This window comes from Nycticebus coucang, chromosome 17, assembly GCF_027406575.1.
Source record: "Nycticebus coucang isolate mNycCou1 chromosome 17, mNycCou1.pri, whole genome shotgun sequence".
NCBI classification, from domain to species: Eukaryota; Metazoa; Chordata; class Mammalia; order Primates; family Lorisidae; genus Nycticebus; species Nycticebus coucang.
Window position 1 is genome coordinate 50,731,960 of NC_069796.1, and position 15,944 is coordinate 50,747,903.

General features: G+C 48.0%; 1 protein-coding gene across 3 annotated transcripts; it reads left to right on the forward strand.

Moving 5' to 3' along the window:
- Nucleotides 1–75: 75 nt before the first annotated feature.
- Nucleotides 76–15,944, forward strand: MYOZ3 (myozenin 3). 3 transcript variants are annotated; one of them, XM_053567162.1, is made up of 7 exons: nucleotides 89–308; nucleotides 2,067–2,131; nucleotides 7,571–7,725; nucleotides 8,883–8,936; nucleotides 9,034–9,187; nucleotides 9,608–9,770; nucleotides 13,619–15,944. In XM_053567162.1, exons 2-7 carry the CDS (start codon nucleotides 2,068–2,070, stop codon nucleotides 13,785–13,787), a joined length of 759 nt encoding a protein of 252 aa, XP_053423137.1. In that variant the 5' UTR covers nucleotides 89–308; nucleotide 2,067; the 3' UTR covers nucleotides 13,788–15,944. The 3 variants fall into 3 exon arrangements, with proteins under 3 accessions (XP_053423139.1, XP_053423137.1, XP_053423138.1); XM_053567163.1 differs by lacking the exon at nucleotides 89–308 and adding an exon at nucleotides 330–657; XM_053567164.1 differs by lacking the exon at nucleotides 9,608–9,770 and having other exon boundaries at nucleotides 76–308.

Below are 15,944 nucleotides of genomic sequence, written 5' to 3' on the forward strand. Positions count from 1 at the left end.
TCCTTGAGGACAGAGGCCCAGCCTTATTTATTTTCAGTCCTTAGGGAGGGCTCAGGGAATGTGAGAAGGTAGAGAGAAGGAGGGAGAGCAGGCCAAAGGAAGGCAGGAGGCAGAAGGAAGAAAGGCTGGAAAGAAGAAAAGAAGAAAGTAAAGGATAAATCAAGCAAAGATACAGAAGAACAACTCATTTATCCATCCATCCCATTCAATGAATACCTATTGAGTTCCTATCAGGCACTCTGTTAGGCATTAAGGACAAAATAGTTAAGAAGCTGAAGCTACCAGCAGCTGACCCTTCGCATTTCCAGGTGACTTTGGTGTGTGCATATGTGGGTGTGTATGTACATGTGGGTGAAAGCCTTTCTGTCTGCAAGGACCTGCTGCCGGGGCACCTGTCTTCCCTGGGGCCTGGTGATTTTAGAGTCTGGCCCCAGCTCCTATTGCAGCCTGAAATTAAGCTGTGACCCACGACAAGACAGGAATGAGTCTTGTCAGCTGAAGCCAGAGCTGGCTGCAGGGCACACCCTGCTTGCTGACCTCTGACTGCTGACTGCTGACTGCCGACACAGACACCACGCATCTCTCAGCTTCCCGACAGAGGTGTTAATTTTGAGGGTCTGACATTCCCTCCTGCCTACTGTGGTCCCATCCTCTCAGGTACCAGGATTCTAGGGGAGTGTGGGGAACCGTGGGGAATGGGCAGAGATGCACAAGTCCCAGAGGAAGGGCCCTGTCAAGGGTCCAGGGAGTTTGGAGCCTGTGGAAGCCTGCATTCTGGATTGGGAGGAGACACAGCTAAGCTCTAGGTTACTCCATGTTAAATGGGGAGGGGATGGCTAGCATTGGAGGTGGGGGTTAGGTAATGGCTCTGCTCAGGATTTCAGGATCTCTAGGCAGTAGAGGTGAGTAAATTCCTTGTCTATAAAATGAGAGACCCTTCCTAGCATCTGTGATTTTCTTTAAGGGGTAGTGTTTATCAAGAAACAGATCTCTGGACTGTGACATCCTAACATCACAGAGCCTTCTCAATCATCTCATGACCCTCACCCCAAATGCATGCAAACACACTCATGCTTGCATACTGTTTTAGGGGGTTTGTGGCTGCCCTGAAGCCCATCCATGGATCTCCATGATTTAGTCCAACCTCCTTATGTTAGAGAAGGGGAAACTAAGACACAGAGCTGGAGAGCTACATGTTCAGAGTTACAGAGAAGTCAAGGACATACATTAGACTCCAGGTTGCCCAGCTCAGTGGTTGTGGGGGGCACAGACAGAGACAGATCATTTTCTAAAGGAGTATGAGAAACCTCAAGTACAGAAGAGGGGCTCTGGGGTGACCAGTCAGGCAGGGACCTCAAGAGTTGTGCCTCTTCTCCTGGGGGCAAGTTAGGGAACCTGGATTTGAGACCTGCAGGGGTTCTCTAGGCTCTCAACTGCATTTAATTTGTGAATCTCTTCCAAGATTCCTGGGAAGTGTTAGGAGATACAAATGGAGGGACAGAGGGAGAGAAGGGATGAGGGAGCAGAGAGCACACAGAAGGTAGCCCAGGTATGGGGAGACAGGGAAAACAGGTGGTGGTTCTCTCCACTTTGCTGGGCCAGCCTGTGCCCTCAAGCCTTAGGGCCAAGTACCGGGGACAGGAAGGGAGCCCCCACTTTGCAGACCCCAGGGTAACCACAGACTATACTCCCTTGCCCCAACCCCTCTCAGCCTCTGATTAGTGCTCTCCTGGGTCAGCAGATGACATTGGTGCCTGAGGCCCCTGGCCCCTCACTCCAGTTGTTCCAGGCACCTACTTGTCTCTGATTAGATTGCCAGCCTGGGGAAAGCCCTAGAAACCACCCCAGAAGAGAGCGTTAATTCCCTAGCAACGCGAAGTTGATTTGTGCAAACTGAGCACTTCGCTCTTGCACCCTGAGCCCCAGCCTCCTCTGAACTGAAACTCCAGAGGCCCTTCCAGTTCAGACCTCCCTTGCTTGTGACATTAGAGTAGACCAGAGGCTTGCAGGGAGGTCTGGGGAGGCAGAGGTAGTCTGACCCATTTGTGCATATCTCCCCTCCACAGGATGATCCCTAAGGAGCAGAAGGGGCCAGTGATGATGGCTATCATGGGGGACCTTGCCGGACCAGGTAAGGCAGGCCCAGCCCAGTGCTTTCTTCAGACTCCGTCCTTTCTCAGGCCCAGACTGGTACCCATTCTGGCCTTCTGGACACAGGCGTGTGCAGACAGATGTAAATTCCAGCCCATGTGAGGGAGAGCCTGTGGAATCTGCTGCCTGGGCTCAGAAGCTTCCCAAGGCACTGGGAGTGGCCTTGCCCTGTGTCCACTGACTGACCCGGGAACTAAAGTTGAGTGCCCCAGTCTGTGCCCTATACTCAGCCAAGGCCTTACCTCAGCCCTAAATTGAGCCTGAGAGTCCTAGTCCCAGGTTCAGACTTTCCTCTGGCCATAAGCTCCTCACACACTCATCCTTATTTATTGTGACTCTGAGTCTTATCAAGGCCTCAGGACAGCCCAGGTGGTCCAGCCCCCTGGAGGGGGTCAGGATGGACGAGGAGGCTGCCTAATTGCACTCAAACCTTTCTACTTAACAGCCAACTCATGTAATGAACAAATCATCTAAAAGTCTATCAACTTTTGGTATAATTTTTGAATCTGTTTACTTTAGAAAATTTCAAGCATTTAAAGAATTAATTCAATTAGGTCTTTGCCTCCCAAGCTGTAATATTAATACATCAATTTTTTTTTTTTAACTGTCAAGGTTCTTTTTAGAACCCTGAATTTTATTGTATTTTATTTTATTTTTTTGCAGTTTCTGGCTGGGGCTGGGTTTGAATCCACTACCTCCGGCATATGGGGCCGGCGCCTTACCCTTTTGAGCCACAGGCACCACCCCAATACATCAATTTTTAAAAATATTCATTTGCCATTGATTTGGTGTAAATAAAATTCAGACAAAACAGACATAAATGACTTTGAAACTGGAAGTTCCTCATGACGGGACCATCTGGAGATAACCATTGTTAACATATTTGTGTAAATTCTTCTTCTGTTCTCATATATATGTTTATATAAATGTATATACACGTGAGCTAAATACTATCTGCTCTGTTCGTTGGTTTTCTTGTTTTGTTTTGTTTTTCATTTAGCAGCATACCATTCTAATATGATTTGTCTCGCCACCTTCCTCCCCTCTGCTCCTCAGCATACCACTGTTTGGACATGTCACATAAATTTAACATCCCCAAATGGTGGCCATGAAGCTTGTCATAGGTGGGATGCTTAGGGGTGGAGCCCAAGGACTCTTATGCAAGTGACTTATTGCGGGGGTGTTCTCAGGAGAAGGGAAGGAAGGAAGGCAGCATGGGAGGGGGGAGGGGAGGGCTCAGAAGAGTCTGTAGTTCAGTCTGACCCTGTGGGGCTCTCCAGCATGCATTGCTCCACAGAATTCATCCAACCTGGGGGCAAGGAGGCTATGGCAGTTTCCCTTCACTGAGTGGTTCTCTGTAGAAGATGACAGTGTGAACCATCAGCCACTAATAAAGGGCAAATGAGCAGCGTCCACTGCAATTCTAAACCCCATTGCAATACATTTCCTTGTACATGTATCTCTGGACATATTTATTCAACTTTTTCCCCAAGAATAAATTCCTAGAAATAGAATTAATCAAATAGATTTTAGCTTTAAAATAAATGCACTCAGTTTATCTAGCATTTGAGACTATGGTGTCATTTATTATGTATTTAGGTATAGATCTTCTTCCATGGCTCGGCGCCTGTAGCTCAGTGAGTAGGGCTCCAGCCACATACACCGAGGCTGGCAGGTTTGAGCCTGGTCCAGGCCTGCTAAACTACAATGACAACTGCAACAAAAAAAATAGCTGGGCATTGTGGTGGGCGACTGTAGACCCAGCTACTCAGGAGAATGAGGCAAGTGAATTGCTTAAGCCCAAGTGTTTGACGTTGCTGTGAGCTGTGACGCCCTGGCACTCTACCGAGGGCGACACAGTGTGACTCTGTCTCAAATATATATATATACACACACACATTTATATTCTTTCATATTTTTAAGTAGGCAATACACTTTCTTGTTAAAAACAGTAATGATTTCACCCCACTAGTCTCTTAGGGTAAAAAAATAAAACAACAAAACAAATAGTAACAACAAAACAGTGTAAACAGGGCAGCACCTGTGGCTCAAAGGAGTAGGGTGCTGGCCCCATATACCAGAGATGGCGGGTTCAAGCCCAGCCCCGGCCAAAAACTGCAAAAAAAAAAACAGTGTAAACAAATTTTTAGGCCCCCTCCTTCCTATGTCACATAAATAGTCACTGCTAATATTAATATTTGGCAGATCTCTTCCTGGAGTTTTCGGTGCATGCACAAACATCTATCTATTTTTTAACATATAAATACAATCTTACAATACATATTCTTCGGAAACTTATTTCTCCCCCTCCCAATTAACCTACAGTAGATTTCTTTCTGTTCTTAGCATGTACCTCTTTTTTACTGTTTTTATTTTGTGTGTACCTCTTTATCTATTTATCGAAGGAATGAAAAAAAATCAACCATCTCTTCTGAATGGCTAGAATTCCATGAATGAAGTGACTCATGGCACCTGAACAGCCCTCAATGCTGCCTGGTAGCCACGTCCATCTCCCTAGTCCATTCACCCTTCCATACTATTCTCTTAGAAGACTTTGGCCCCTCATCCTCTCCCCTCAAATCTCCAATACTCCTCAAACATCCCCGTTCTCAGCTAATGACCTTGCTTCTTATTTGCCTGAGGAAAATGAAGGAACTGGAAGTGAACAGAACTCGTGCAAGCACTCTCCTGCATCCCTGCCCATGTTTGGGGTTTTCCTTTCCGATACCATAGACGAACTCCTCTCACATCTGCCTGGTGCCAACTTCTCTGGTTGGGTACCCGACACTCTGCCCCCTCTCGCTCCTACGCAAGAACATTCCTTCAGCAATTCTCCTTCATCTCTGTTGCATCGTTAATGTTCCCACCAGCTAACACACATGCCGTTATTTCTCCCTCTTTACAAACAAAGCCCTCTTGATGCCATAGCTGCCTCCAGTTACGGTCCTTTAAAGCAAACTCCTACAAGCAGATGTTTATATTTTTCTTCCCACCTTCTTGTTCTCTCTTTTTAATGTTTTATTAAGTCAATTTCCAAACATACACAAAGTAGAGAGGACACATCCCCATGGCCCCTCCTTTATTCCTAAATTCCAAGGCTTATACCAAAGAGCATGTCATTTCATCTCCCAAATTCTTCAGAATGCATCAAAAATAATAAAAAGGACATTGCTTACAGGCCACAAAGATATTAGCACAGTGAACACAATTAGCAGTAACGATTTAATACCACTTAGTAATTAGTTCTATATTCAACTTTCTCCTGTTTTCTAGTTTGTTTTAATCAGGATCCAAACAAGGGCAACAGTTTTTATTTGGTTGCTATGACTCTTAAATCTCCTTTAATCTAAAACAACTCCTCCTCCCCCCTTTTTCCATGTCATTTACTTGTTTGTAAAACCAGGCCAGTTGTCCTGTAGAATGTCTTACAGCCTTGGATTAAGCTCATTGCTTCCTTGTGGTGTGGCTAAACTTGTTCCTCTGTCCATTTTCTGTTGAACCCTCTCCAATCAGCCTTTCACACCCAAACCCTCCATGGAAACTGCTTTAATGAAGATTACTAATGATCTCATGTTACTACAGAGAATAGTCGATTTTTAGTGCTCATCATACTTGACATTTGACTCCCTTGGTCTCTTATGGTCCCTGAAATGCTTTCACCATTTATGTACAGGGCACAACCCTCTCTGCCCCACTGGCTGCTCCTTCCCAGACTCCAGGACTACGTCCTCCATGTCGCCTCAGTCTAAATGTTGGAGGCTCCAGGGCTCAGGCTTTGGCTGTCTCATTTTTTTTTATGATCTCATCCCATATTAAATACCATTTATATAGTTGGAATATGAACCCAGGTGTATCTGATTTTTTTTCTTTTCTGAGAAAGAGTCTCACTATGTCTCTTGGATAGAGTGCCGTGGTGCCATAGCTCACAGCAACCTCAAACTCCTGGGCCCAAGCAATCTTTTTGCCCTAGCCTGCTGAGTAGCTGGGCCTACATGCATCTGTCAAAATATCCAGCTAATTTTTCTAATTTTATAAGAGATAGGGTCTTGCTCTTGCTCAGGCTGGTCTTAGAACTCCTGAGCTCAAGTGACCCACCTGCCTCAGACACCCAGAGTGCTAGGATTATAGGCGTGAGCCACCAGGCCCTGCCCGGTGTATCTGATTTTAGAGATGGACAACGCAAGCTGTGCTGCCCACACAGGATTCTCTCCTGCCAAGTTCTTCACCTTTCTTGTCCCTACTGTCCTCCAAAAGGCTTCTCATGTTGGGCAAATGTAAACGTATGCATTCTTCTGGCGGAGAAAGCACAAAGGATAGGAATGGGTTCCAAACTACTGTGGATAGGCATCAACTCTGAAAATTCTGTAAATGTCTGTAATAACTAATCCTAACTATGAGATAATTAATATAATGTTCTTCATTGAATAACAACAACAAATTCCATTTATAGCTCATGATGCCCACATTTTTATCTCCAAATTATTTTTTTCTCATGACCCCCAGATTCACATGTCCAACTCCTTCCTCAACATCTCAACTGGATGTCTACAAGGCTCTCCAAACTCAATATGCCAAATTTCAGAGAGTTTGAATAAGGACTGAAAATAGATACAATAAAAATTTGTTCACTTGGAAAGGTGAAGGTCTTTAAGTGATAAAAACCAGCTAGAAAGCCTATATGCTATGATTTCATTTTGGTTAAAACTCACATACGAATACATAGTCATTAGAAAAGGTATGAAAGGACATATACTAAGGTGCTAATAATGGAAATCTCTGGGTGATAAATAATCGTACTTCTACCTTTATTTCTATCTGTATTTTCTGACTCAATGCACATATATGCTGTTTTTTATAATAAGAAAGACTACTTTAAAATTAAAAGAACACATCTGAAACCAAATTCCTGATCTTTCTTCAAACTTTCTCCTCCCTCAGCCTTTCCCTGTCTCAGTGAGAAACTGTCCCATCCTTCCAGTGGTTCAGGCCAGAGGCTGCGCAGTCACCCTCAACTCCCCTCTCTCTCTCTCATAGCCCATATTCATGGCTTACCTTTAATATATATATATATATATATTCTATATTCTATATATATAGAATCTGATCATTTCTCACCACATCCACCACTAAGGGCAAAGAACTACAGAGAATTCATGGAATAAATGCAAATGGCCAATGAGCTTCTGTAACAGGGTGCAATTTCAGTGAGTATCAAACACATGCTAATTCAACTCTGACACCATTTTTGCCTATCAGATGGCAAACATTCCAAAAAATGACACCCAGCATTGGCAGGTGTGGGGAGAAAGTGCACAAGGTATTCATACACACAGAGTGGGATGCTGTGATGAGGTGCCTGGAGAGGCAGCACCTGGAGTGGAGTCTGCGTGGTAAGTACCCAGTCTGGCCTCTCCCGCAGTCCCTTCATTGGACCTGGGCAAGAAGCTGAGTGTGCCCCAGGACCTGATGATGGAGGAGCTGTCACTACGCAACAACCGAGGGTCCCTCCTCTTCCAGAAGAGGCAGCGCCGTGTCCAGAAGTTCACCTTTGAGTTGGCAGCCAGTCAGCGGGCAGTAAGTAAGCCTCCATCTTGCTCTTGGGGAAACTGAGGCCCAGGGAGCCAAACAATGAGCCAAGCTGGAGACTGTGATGTTCCCAGATTGAGCCCCTTCCTTACTGCGTGATCCTTGAAAAGTGTTACCTCTTCAGGCATCTTCTCAGATTCAAAATGAGCTGGTGTAAAGGGACTCTGGCTAGAGAACAGCCCTGTTCTCTAGGCTAAATTTGCAGCAGGCGGGATCTAGTTCAGACTTGAGCTTTATCTAAGAAGGAAAATGCAGGATGCCTTTTTTTATTCTTTCCCCCTGCGGGGGTGGGGGGGTGGGGTGGGGGAAAGCCACGCAATAATCTGCTGGTAGAGAAAGAAGCAAGAGTGGTTGGCGGCGCCTGTGGCTCAGTGAGCAGGGCGCCAGCCCCATATATCGAGGGTGGCGGGTTCAAACCCAGCCCCGGCCAAACTGCAACAACAACAACAACAAAATAGCCGGGCGTTGTGGCGGGCGCCTGTAGTCCCAGCTGCTCGGGAGGCTGAGGCAAGAAAATCACGTGAGCCCAAGAGCTGGAGGTTGCTGTGAGCCGTGTGACGCCACAGCACTCTACCGAGGGCAGTAAAGTGAGACTCTGTCTCTACAAAAAAAAAAGAAAAGAAAATGGTTTTCCCAGCCTTCAGGAAGGCAGCAGGCAGCTTCAGGTACTTCTAATGAAAGATAGGGGGTGCCATTCAGACTCTGGTTAATTTCTGGGCTAGACAGGAGGCAACTGAGAGAGTGATGTGGCAGAAATATTAAAATGGCAAAAGACCTACCTTTGCTATGTGCCTAACACACAGCTAGCTAACCAGTTTACACCTATCACCTCATTTAATCGTAGAATCCCATAAATAAGTAGATAATCATCATCATCATCATCCTATAGAGAAGGAAACTGAGGCTCAGGGAAGTTAAGTATCTTGCCCAGACTCAATATTACAGAAGCAACGAACACATAACACGTATGGGGTATTTCTCTGACCCACGCACTGGGCTTAACGCTGTAAATTATTAACTCATCCTCCCAACACCCCTGGGAGGTGGGCGCTAGGATTTTGACTTTCCGGCTTTTTTGGTGGAGGGAGAACCCTGCTCCCCACCCCCTGAGCCTCCCTGGGGTTTATTTGTCCCCTCCACCCCAGGTGCTGGCCGGGAGCGCCAAGAAGAAGGTGACGGGAACAGCAGAGCCAGGGATGGTGAGCTGGAGGCGGACCCCACCGGAGGGGAAGCTTGGGAGAAGCGGGGGCTCGAGGCGGCTGCCCGCGGCCTCTGAGCGCCCACCCCTATGCCCAGGTTGCCAACGGCACCGGCCCGGAGGGGCAGAACTACCGCTCCGAACTCCACATCTTGCCGGCCTCATCCGGGGGTCCCGAGGACGCCCATGCTGCAGCCGTAGCCGCTGCCGCCCGGGTGGAGAGCGCCCGTGGCCCCAGCGCGCTGGCACCAGGTGAGTCGCCTCCCGGGGTCTGGGGACCCGCTGGGGGGCTGGCAGCGTGGGTGCGCTCGCCCACGGGGCGGGAAGAGCGCAGGAGAGCGTCTGGTCCGGCCTCCTCCCCAACACACGCGCACACACACTTCACAGACCCGCACACAAGCCCAGAGAAGCGCAGAGACGCCCCCAAGGTCATACAAGTTGGAACCAAGGCTAGAACCCGCACCCAGAACTCTCACCGCGGTTCCCTTGCCCCAGTCCTCTTTGTATCCTGGGATGGAGTGATTTTGACACCCTCTCCCCATACTCTTTCCGCTCTTCTCAGACCCATCTGAATCTTTAGGGAGGAGGACTCTGAGTGGGGGAGGGGCCGAGGGTGACGGGCTGGGGCGCCCTCCTCCGCTCGCCCCTCCACGCGCGCTGCTCCACCCCCAGGCTACGCGGAGCCACTGAAGGGAGTCCCGCCAGAGAAGTTCAACCACACTGCTATCCCCAAGGGCTACCGTTGCCCGTGGCAGGAGTTCATCAGCCACCGGGACTACCTGAGCAATGGCCCAAGTCACACCCCCAGTCCCGCTGACTACCGAAATTTCAACAAGTAAGGCAGGGCGGGCAGCCGGGAGAGAGCGCGGGAGGGCCTGGGAGCCATCCACCGCGGCAGTGGCCGGCATTCCTGAGCACTTTGTAGATGCCAGGCTCTATCCCAGGGCCTTGATGCCGCTTACTGAGCTCCTGCTAGAACAGCGCCTCGGCACCTAGTAGGCGCGCGATAAATGTAGGAAGAATGAATGGTCAATGTGCTACACGTCTTGTTGGATCCTCTCCACATCAGAGTGGGGAAGGCGCTACAATTTTTCCTCTTCTGCAGATGAAGAGACCGAGTCTCAGGAATGCGAACAACTGCCCAAAGTCACAAGACAAGGAAGCGGCGGCAGGGCTGGGATTCAAGTCTGGGTTTGTCTGACTCCACAGCCCAGTCAGTGTCATGTTCTTCATAACTGCTGGGTGCCACCAACTCCTTGATGGATGTCAAGATTAGCGTCCTACTCTGCAGGGTCCCTAGATCTTACTTCTAGGCCAGTGTGGCCTTTTAGGAGTGTCCAACCTTTTCCCCTTTCTGGGGCACATTGGAAGAAGAGTTGTCTTGGGCCACACATTAAATACATAAATACTAATGAAAGCTGATGAGCATTACGAAAGATCTGTATGCACTTTTCACAATATTTGACACCATAGATAAGCAAAACAGTTCTCAAATAATCTGCATATGGCCCACGAGGAGGCCACAGATTGGACTCCCCAGTTCAATCTTGACACTTGAGGCTTGTGTCTTTGAGACTGCCCCAAAGTGATGAGTGGCATAGAGACTCTGGACACCAGAAGTGAGGGCCACAGATGAGTAACTTATGCTTGTTTAGACCATAGAGCCCCAGTGTGGGCTCAAATGCAGACTCCAGGCCCTGCTGTGTGATCTTGGACAAGTGATTTAACCTCTCTGAGCTTTCATAGCTCCACCTGTAAAATGAGACTTTTATGGTACCTACTTTATGAGATTGCTGTAGGGATGAAATGAGAAGACGTGGGCCATTTCTGGCAAATATAAAGTCTCAGTAAACAGTAGCTATTATTATTATTTACAGGCTAGAATGATGATTAGAAATGCTAACAGGAGCACTTGAAAGTGCTGCATCAGAGGCTTAAAAACAAACCATAGGAGTCAAGACAGGAGCTTGGCAGTGGGGGAAGGCCTTGGGTTAGGGGATACTTTGCAACTATAGTTGGCTTCTTCAAGCTGAGGCTATTTCTGAATGTGCTTCTCTGGCCAGGGCTGCATTAAGTAAGGAAAAGGGAATCCACAGAGGGGAGATCACAGTCCAGCTCTTCTGGCACCTGCTCAGACCACATGTGGAAACTGTGTCTGTCTGACAGAGACAGATGGGAGGGCGCCAGAGCCTGGCTAGGCCTGGAGACCAGGCCTGATGAGAAAGAGCCAAAGGAACTGGGGGTGATGGGCCTTGAGAAGAGATGGCTCAAGAGAGACATAACTGTCCTCAAACAGCTGAATACCAGGCAAGGGCCCTAACGGGAAGAATTGGGCCCAGTAGGCACTATGTGAGCCACAAGCCTTTGGCAGACATTCTGGAGTTCACCAGGCAGGACTACCCTGTCTCCTCCTAGGCCCTCAGACTCTGCCTGCCCAGCTATTTTAAACCTTCAGCAGACATTCAGTCCTGGCAGGTAGATTCCAGGCTGGCTGACTCGGGTTGTACCTTCCACTGTCATGCCTCAGATGTGACGGCCTAAGGCACATTCCCACCAGCAGAAGGAGGGTCTTAGGAAACTCTGAGCTCAAACCTCTTCTAGGCAGAAAGAGCAACTGAGGCATAGAGAATCAGAACAGCGGTTTTGGTAGCTAAGCTGTGCTCAAAATCCAGGGCTCTGGGCTCCCAGTCAAGGGCCTGACTGTGAGGCCTGCTTGGCTTGGACATTGCCCAGCCTGTTCCCATGAGGCCTGGCTGTTGCCGCTACAGCTGGGGTGGTCCAGGCAGAAATGGTTTCCTGGCTGGGACCCAGGCTCTGGCACAAGGGTTGCTGTTCCGTCCCAGAAACAAGTACTCCCTTCTCACAAGTCCCAGGCTGCAGAGAAAACATGACACAAGCAATGCTTTTATTTTTCTTATAATTAAGAAATGTTAAAATAACATACATAGATTCTCTTTTTTAAAAAATTAGGCATATGCAGGGTACAGTGGCTCACAGCTGTAGTCCCAGCACTCAGGGAGGCCAAGGCTGAACAATCACTTGAGCTCCAGACCAGCCTGAGCAAGAGTTGAGATCCCATTTTACTAAAAATAGGAAAACTAGCCAGGCATTATGGCTGGTGCCTATAGTTCCAGCTACTTGGGAGGCTAGGCAAGAGTTTGAGTTGTGAGCTATGACTCCATGGCACTCTATCCTGGGCAACAGGGTGAGACTGTCTCAAAAAAAAAAAAAAAAAAAAGTCAGGCAAATGCAAATGAAGGGCCCCTTTGTTCCCCATCTTCCAATCCCAGTTTCCCAAAAATAGCACTATTGTCGAATTGGCCTGTATGTTTTCAGAACATTTTGTATTGGTAGCTGCATACCTATCGGTGATGGGGATTGTTTTGTGGGTATATATGTGCATGTTTTTGGTTTTTGTTTTTTTTCCTCCTTGGGGTTGGGTCTTACTCTGTCACTGGGCTAGAGTGCAGTGGCTCATCATAGCTTGCAGCATCTTAAACTCCTGGCCTCCAGCAATCCTCCTGCCTCAGCTTCCCAAGTATGGTTTCCCATGACACCAGGCCCGTATGGTTTTTAGTTTTTTGTAGAGTCGAGTAAGACTTCAAACTCCTGGCCATAAGTGATCCTCTTGGCTCAGCCTCCTGAAGTACTGGGATTACAGGCATGAGCCACCATACCTGGACAATGTGTGTGTTTAAATACTTTGCATTTCATTCTATGACTTGCTTTTTTCACTCCACGTTATGCTTTTGGAATCTACCAGACTAATACATAGCAATCTGCTTCCTTCCGTTTAAGCTGCTGTGTAGTATTTTGTCATGTATATGCTATATCTGTCTTGTCCATTCCTCTGCCAGTGGACATATGGGCTGTTTCTGGCATGTGGCTAATGAGCTGCTCGCGTTTGCTCCCTTGTGTGTGTGCCTGTGCTTCCTGGCCATATGCTTGGAGGTAGAGTTGCTGGTTGACAGAGTTCATACATCTCCGGGTTATAAAGACCCAAATTGTCCTCTAAGGGAGCAGCAGTGATGTACAGTTAACTCTCTAACTAGCAGCATATGAGTAACATTTTGCCCCTGTGACCTCACCAACTTTGCCCCATTACCAACCTGTTTCACTGTGCCAGTTCTGTGGGGGAGGACCGGCAGGCCTTTGTTGTACTTTGCATTTCCCTGATTCTCATGCTCTTTCTAGTCCAGCTTGTGAGTAGGGTATGTTGTTCTTTTTTGGAGACAGAGTCTTACTTTGTTATCCTCGTTAGAGTGCTGTGACATCACAGCTCACAGCACTTCCACCTAGGATTTGTTGTTCTAAGGGGAGGTAAGGAGAGGAAGGAAAAACCCAACATTCAACTCTGCTCCTTTCTGGAGATTTTTCTTTTTTTTTTTTTTTCTTTCTGGAGCTTTCTTAAGAGGAGTCTTAGGTTTTGCCTGGGACAAGGCAATTCTTACTCCGAAAATGCCAATTCTATTGCTAAGCAATAAACCATCCCCACTAGGGCCAGGCTTGGCAATGGGCAGAGCTGGAGACACCTGTTGAAGATAGTCCAAAATCTTGCTATGGAGAAGGGGAAACTGAGGCCCAGAGAGAGGCAGGGAGCAGCCGGCACGTGGTAACCTGCATGTCAGGTTTCTGGCATCCCTCCCCCACACTGCCTCCTCTCTTGCTACTCTCTTTCCTCAGGACCCCAGTGCCATTTGGAGGACCCTTCGTGGGGGACATCATTCCCAGGGCAGGTACCCCCTTCATCCCAGAGCTCTTCAATGGCTTGGAACTCCTCCGCCGCAGACCCAGCTTCAACAGAGTGGCCCAGGGCTGGGTCCGTAACCTCCCAGAGTCTGAGGATCTGTAGCCCCAGCCTGAATCCCAGTCTCGCGGTTCTGGTAACATCTGGAGCCAATTTGTGGACAGCGCTTCACAGTTTATGAAGGGCCTTAGCTCTCAAAACCTTATTGCAAATGGCCTCAAAGGTCACGAAGTTGAGTAGTACCCCAAAATGAATATGCTTTAAAATTACTTGGCATGTTGTTCCTATTATGGATTTCTGACCTGTTCTAGATTTTCAGTCTCTGTTAGTAACCAGTACTCCAGGTGATTCCGGTGTAACTTGTCTGTGGTCCGTGTCCTTAGGAATCCCACAGCTTATACACCCTCAGTGACAAGGTGCCCACTGGCAGCCCATCTTTATGTGAATAACTCCAATGGCTGCAAAGTTATTCTATCATTAGAACTCTAGGATGCAGTTGGTCTTCATCTACGCATGGGCTAAACATTTTCTAAGCATTGACTGTGTGCTAAACAGTGTTCCAGGCCCAGGGCTAGAGGAGGAAAACATAGTAGGGAAGATGGATTTCTAAAGTAGCAAATCATCTTATTTTCCCTAAAGCTTGCTAATTGGCAATTGAGGAGCAAAGTGCCATGGGGCAGACGGGGGGGGTCCCTAACCCTGGATAGGGGTACGATTCCAGCAACTTACCAGAAGAGTTGAGTGGGACCTTGGAGGAGGTGTGAGTCTATTAGAAGAGGGTGCAGGGGAGGGCATTCCTGGAGAGTGGACCAGAATGTGCAAAGGTGTGGAATTGAGAACAGGTGTGGGGTGTTCTGGAGATGAAAGAAGGCTGTGTTAGAGGAGTGGGTAAGGGCCAGAGTAAGGTGGGCTTCCTTATTAAGGAAATGGGGAAGGTTTTAGCAATGGGTCTTACTGATTGCTGTGTGAGGTACAGATTGAAGAAGAATAATGCCAGGTGCCAGAAAGTCTGCAGGCCATGGGGATGGGGAGAGGGGACCACCCACTGGGCACCTTCCAGAACAAAGTGGGGAACCTATTAAGACTTCTTTCCATCCTCCATTCTGGGCAGGCCCCTTAGTTTGAGTGATGAGGAGGAAGATTAGAGTGGTGGTGGTGATGGTAATAGCTACTTTTTATTTAGTGCCTTGGTGCTTGGGCTAGTAGGAGGTTCTTTACTGTATCTTATTTCTAATTCTCAGTACAATCTTGAGAGAAAGATATTTGACAGATACGGATATTCAAGCTCAAAAGGGGTAGAGCCAAAATGGGACCATGTCTGACTCCACTGGATGTCTCGTCACTGCCCTGGGTGATCAAGCCCATGCCCACTCCCTCTGGAACCACCTGATCACAGCGCCTTGCCTTGGGGGTTAGAAGTCAAGCATGCAGGCTGGGGAACCGGCTGGATGGGATGGCTCTAACTCTGCCACTGCTAACCATGTGGACTGGAGCAAGTCCTGTACATCTGTGAGCCGCTTTTCTCCATCTGTTAGATGTAGAATGGAGGCTCCTTGGTAGGGACATTGGGAGCACAGTGCAGGGCACCTTCATAGTAATGGCTCAGTTGATGTTAGGCTTCATGCAACTACTGCTCTGGGTTGGAAATGATGTGCTTGCCGTGGATGCAGCTTGAGAAGCAGGTTGCTGAGGTGTCACGGGGGCCAGGAAAGCTGAATCCTAAAGGAAAACCTCTGCCAGCTTCCTGTGGGCAGGAATCATCTCCTGCCCCACCTTCCTCCATCTCCTCCCTGACTCACTTTCACTCTCAGGAAGATGAGGAAGGCCAAAAGTCCAGTCGATTCCCAGGGTGGTGGGAGAGGGGTTGCCTTTTCTTTTTGCTCTGGAGTTTCACTTCTCTTCTGAGTCCTAAGGAGACAGCAGCCTGACTCTTAGACTTACATGCCATCTCTGTGTTCTCCTGAATTTTGGGGCTGCCTTTAAAGCCTCTATGAGCTTTCCATGAGCTGGAGATCAACCATTAACATGTCTGAAAAGTGGAAGAGAGGACTTGGGTTGCCTTGGGTCAGTTCTGATGTGCTTGGGAAGGTACCTGTGGCTTCCAGGTGTGGAAGAGAGCCTGACGGGGAGACTGCAGCACCCAAAGAGGATCCTAATTTCTTTCTGCTTCTGATGTGACTTTTGCTGATGTTGTGAAAAAGAAAAAAAAAAGGAATGTTAAAATAAAAAATGACAAACCAGAAGTAAAATGTAAAAATACCT

Coding starts and splice junctions, on each gene's coding strand:
- MYOZ3 (XM_053567162.1), top strand. CDS start 2,068: ATGATCCCTAAGGAGCAGAAGGGGCCAGTGATGATGGCTATCATGGGG. Junction 7,726..8,882: donor TGGCAGCCAGTCAGCGGGCA/GTAAGTAAGCCT, acceptor CCTCCACCCCAG/GTGCTGGCCGGGAGCGCCAA. Junction 9,771..13,618: donor GACTACCGAAATTTCAACAA/GTAAGGCAGGGC, acceptor CTCTTTCCTCAG/GACCCCAGTGCCATTTGGAG.